This window comes from Dufourea novaeangliae, unplaced genomic scaffold, assembly GCF_001272555.1.
Source record: "Dufourea novaeangliae isolate 0120121106 unplaced genomic scaffold, ASM127255v1 scaffold385, whole genome shotgun sequence".
In the NCBI taxonomy this organism is placed as follows: Eukaryota; Metazoa; Arthropoda; class Insecta; order Hymenoptera; family Halictidae; genus Dufourea; species Dufourea novaeangliae.
The window spans coordinates 1-4,659 of record NW_015374252.1 but is presented as its reverse complement, the minus strand read 5'-3'; the positions used below and the strand labels follow the sequence as shown (position 1 = coordinate 4,659).

Below are 4,659 nucleotides of genomic sequence, written 5' to 3'. Positions count from 1 at the left end.
CGAGTAACGCAGCGAAGTCGCGAATACGGCTTACAACCGTAAGATCGATAACGAAACAATTCGTGACGCGACATTTATAACCCCGGGACTCCAGGAGATTTAATCGAGTCGTCGAACGGAGAGAATCAACCGAGTCAACGAACGGACTCCATCAGAGAATTAATAGAGTCAGCGAACGGACTCCTTAGCTGAATTACGAGAGTCATCGAACGGACTCCTTCAGCAACCAGAAGTTGAAACAGTTACTTAAAATTAAATTGGCGAGTGACACAGCGAAGTCGCGAATACGGCTTACAACCGTAAGATCGATACCGAAACAATTCGCGACGCGACATTTTTGGTCCTTCGAGCCGGATAGTGAACTGTGGGTGTTCAGTGCGTGCGAAAACTATATTCCACCGAGCTATCCAACAAAAAAAAAACCGTGAGAAGACGCCCATTCGTTCGAGGCTCAACCAAGGGATCGAGACTTGGAAGCTGGGCAGCCAATCCACGATTGGAGGAAAGGAACGTCATCAACGGGTGATCAACAGTCAGCGACGGTCGACGACGGTCGACGACGATCGACAACGATCTGCAACGAGCACCAACAAGACATCGAAGACATCCGGACCTGAGACGGCTCCTGGATTCGGCTCCATCAAAGGTAGGCTCGTTTACAATAAGAAACTGCCGATTGCTCTTTTCGTATCCTTCCTGGTTCATCTCGATATAACATCATGTCCGTGGTAAAAGACGCGAACCCCAACGCTTCCGGAAGTACGGAGGCAAGGAAAAAAGATTTGAAATTGAGACGGCTCCTGGATTCGGCTCCATCAAAGGTAGGCTCGTTTACAATAAGAAACTGCCGATTACTTCTTTCGTATCCTTCCTGGTTCATCTCGATATAACATCATGTCCGTGGTAAAAGACGCGAACACCAACGCTTCCGGAAGTACGGAGGCAAGGAAAAAAGATTTGAAACTGAAGCGACGGACATTCAAGAGTCAACTCACCATGTTCAATACTTACTTAGACGCGTTTAACGACAGCGAAACGGAACGAGTTAAACTCGCGGATAGATCAGTAAGAATACGTAATCAATTTGAAGTTTTTAACAAAATCCAAGACGAACTCGGTAATATTGAGGATTACGACGAGGCCGAGAACGAGCGTAACACCACCACCGACGTATACGATGACGTGATGGCTAAAGCTACCGTAATGCTCAATCGATTCGCGAGTCCTACGAAACGTACGGAAATCTCGGAACCTTCGACCTCCACGAATTGCAACGGCGCGAATTGCAATCCAAAAACTGTATCGTCCTTTTCATTGCCCGTTCATTTACCAAAAATGAACTTACCGAAATTCGACGGACGCATAGAAAATTGGTTGACGTTCAAGGACGCGTTTAATAATTTAATTCATTTGCAACCGGGATTGAGTAAAATTCAAAAATTGCAATATTTACGATTATCGTTATCGGGTAAAGCAGAAACTGCGATCAGCGCCTTTACCATCTCAGACGAAAATTACACAGCGGCTTGGAAACATTTGACAGAAATGTATGATAACCAACGCGCACTCGTATTACGTCACGCTGCTCTACTCCGCGATACACCAGCGATGCTCGACAATTCGTCTGAATCGGTACGAGATCTTGTAAATCACGTACAATTACATATCAGGTCACTGCAAGCACTCGGTCGAAATTGGGAGAATATCGCGAATGATATCATTGCCAGCATCGTAGTCTCGAAAATGAGCGAAGAAACGCGAAAAACTTGGGAGCGTACACTTTCGGACACGGACGTCCCAAAAATAGAAGATATTTTTAAACATCTTCATAATGCATCCCATCAAACGGAGGAATATAATTCGACGGCGAAGCACGACTTACCGAACGTCAAGTGCAATGCGAAACCGCGACCGATTCAAACGCGTTCATATAACTTCCGTCCGCGTTCTCTGCAATCGCAGTCGCATCAGAGAGTAAATACGTACGTTACGAAGACGTCTACGGCGGCTCAGACGGCTCAACCGAAATCGGATCGGCGAGGAAGACCGACTGGGTATTCATCGTTTTCACAGCGATCGGACTGGAAAACACCGAAAACAACCGGAAGACCGTCATGCATCGCTTGTAATTCGGGATCACACGCGGAATTTCAATGCAGAAAATTTCTTGAAATGCCAGTAGCACAACGAATCGACGTCGCGCGTAAAGCTACTCTGTGCATGAATTGTTTACTCCCGGGACATCAAAGCGACAACTGCATTGCTGGAAGATGCCGCGTATGTAATCAACCGCATAACACTAAATTACATCAGGACACAAGGGTCGAAAACGCGGAATCGAGACTGTGACTGGACCCGAACGTCGCTGAATTCAACGGCGAGGTACAATCTATTGCACCATCCGCCGATCGTTTTACAAACGGTATCTTGGCAACCGCGATAGTTCATGTTTTTGATCGAGAGCTAAGACCAATCGAGTGTCGCACGTTCATCGACACGTGTTCGAACGCGAATTTTATAACGGAAGACTTAGCCGCGAAATTACAACTTCCGACGGAACCATGCACGACAACGATAGAAGTTTTAAATCAAGAAGAAACAAAAGTTAGTAATGTCGTTTCGGCAACAATTAAATCTAGAATTTCTAATTTCAAACGTACGCTGAAATTCTTCACCATACCGCGAATCGCAGGAATTAATCCGAACCAGCAGATCGACCGTGCCAAAATTCCGATACCTGCAAACATAAAATTAGCCGATCCGCAATTTCATCGTCCAGCTCCAGTTGACATGCTCATAAGCGCCGGGCCTACGTTATCGAGTTTGAGCATCGGTCAACTCAACCTCTCTGCGCCTGATCAACCGGATTTGATTCTTCAGAAGACTCAATTTGGATGGGTCATCGGGGGGAGCGTCCTGCCTCAACGTCGCGAATGAGGCATCGAACCTTTCTTTCGACCCCGAATTTCGATTTAAAGAAATTTTGGGAGTTAGAAGAAGGTCCTCAGGTACGTCACCTATCATCAGAAGAGCAAGATTGTGAAGATCATTTTAGAGATCACACCAGGCGAGATCACTCGGGACGTTACGTCGTCGCCTTACCCTTCAACGGAAGGAAATCGAATCTCGGAGAGTCTCGATCGCGCGCTCTCAAGAGATATTTATCACTCGAACGAAAATTCAGTCGCGACCCGGAACTGAAACGCGAGTATACGGCCGTAATTAAAGAATACATGGATCGCGGGCATATGAGCGAGGTGAACGCGTCGCACGATACGGGAAATTTCTACCTGCCGCACCATGCCGTAATAAAGCCATCGAGTACCACCACAAGGGTGCGTGTCGTCTTCGATGCATCAGCGAAATCGAGCAGCGGATTATCATTAAACGACGTTCTCATGACGGGACCCACGATTCAGGATGATTTGTTCGCACTTCTTATACGATTTCGTACTTATACCTATGTTCTCACCGGAGACATCGAAAAAATGTATCGGCAGTTCAACGTACAACCGAAAGATCGTCGATATCAAAGGATTTTGTGGCGCGATGACGACGGCTACATTAAAACATACGAGCTGAACACGATCACGTTCGGGATATCGTCAGCTCCATATTTGGCAATTCGATGTTTGCAACAACTCGCCGAAGACGAAAAATCGGATGCACCGATCGCTGCGAATGTACTCAAGAGAGATTTATACGTCGACGACTTATTAACTGGCGCTAACATGTTCGATCAAGCATTACGTTTACGAAACGAAATTATCGACATTTTAAAACGCGGAGGACTAAACATCCGTAAATGGGCGTCGAACGAATCGCAACTTTTGACGGGTCTTCCTAAGGAGCAAATCCATCCAAAATTCTTCGGCGATTCCTCGATTAAGACGCTCGGAATTTCGTGGGACACGCATAACGACGACGTAGTATATAGGGTAGATCCAAATTTCGATACGAGGGTCACCAAACGTACGATACTATCAACGATTTCGAAGATATTCGACCCATTAGGTTTGCTTGCACCGGTTATCATCACAGCAAAAATCCTGATTCAAAAACTCTGGCGGCTAGAGTTGAATTGGGATGAATCGCTACCCAATGATTTACATACAGAGTGGACAACGTTTATGCAGGATTTCCTCACGTTGGATAAAGTGTCTTTCCCACGCAATGTATCGCAGCGTGCGGTTGTGAGGAACGAACTTCATGGTTTCTGTGATGCCAGCGAACGCGCCTACGGAGCCTGCATCTACCTACGAACGATCGATGAAACCGGCAAGATAAAGGTGTAATTATTGTGTGCAAAATCGCGCGTTGCACCACTGAAGACTATTAGTCTCGCTAGACTCGAACTATGCGGAGCACTAGTTTTAGCAAATTTATATGCAAACGTTCGACAAATTTGTTCATGTCAAGTCGACAGCAATGTTTTTTGGACAGATTCAGCAATCGTTCTTAATTGGCTTAACAAAGAACCTTGCACCCTTAAAACTTTCGTAGCGAATCGTGTTGCCGAGATTCAAGAGAGGACAAGCGTGACTACGTGGCGACACGTCAAATCCTCGGAAAATCCAGCTGACTTCATTTCTCGAGGTCAATCTCCGTCGCATTTTTTGACTAACACGATTTGGCGTCATGGACCGACGTGGCTTATTA

The 4,659-nt window shown here is 46.1% G+C and overlaps 2 protein-coding genes across 2 annotated transcripts; both read left to right on the top strand.

Moving 5' to 3' along the window:
* The first annotated feature begins 894 nt into the window (after nt 1-894).
* On the top strand, nt 895-2,349 carry LOC107192627. The gene has a single exon (XM_015581933.1). The coding sequence runs from the start codon at nt 895-897 to the stop codon at nt 2,347-2,349; it is 1,455 nt and encodes a 484-aa protein (XP_015437419.1).
* Nucleotides 2,350-3,233: 884 nt separating this feature from the next.
* Nucleotides 3,234-4,295, top strand: LOC107192626. The gene has a single exon (XM_015581932.1). It carries the CDS (start codon nt 3,234-3,236, stop codon nt 4,293-4,295), a length of 1,062 nt encoding a protein of 353 aa, XP_015437418.1.
* Nucleotides 4,296-4,659: the final 364 nt, after the last annotated feature.

What these genes read in the sequence shown, in the direction of transcription:
- LOC107192627 (XM_015581933.1), top strand. Translation starts at nt 895, where the DNA reads ATGTCCGTGGTAAAAGACGCGAACACCAACGCTTCCGGAAGTACGGAG.
- LOC107192626 (XM_015581932.1), top strand. Translation starts at nt 3,234, where the DNA reads ATGGATCGCGGGCATATGAGCGAGGTGAACGCGTCGCACGATACGGGA.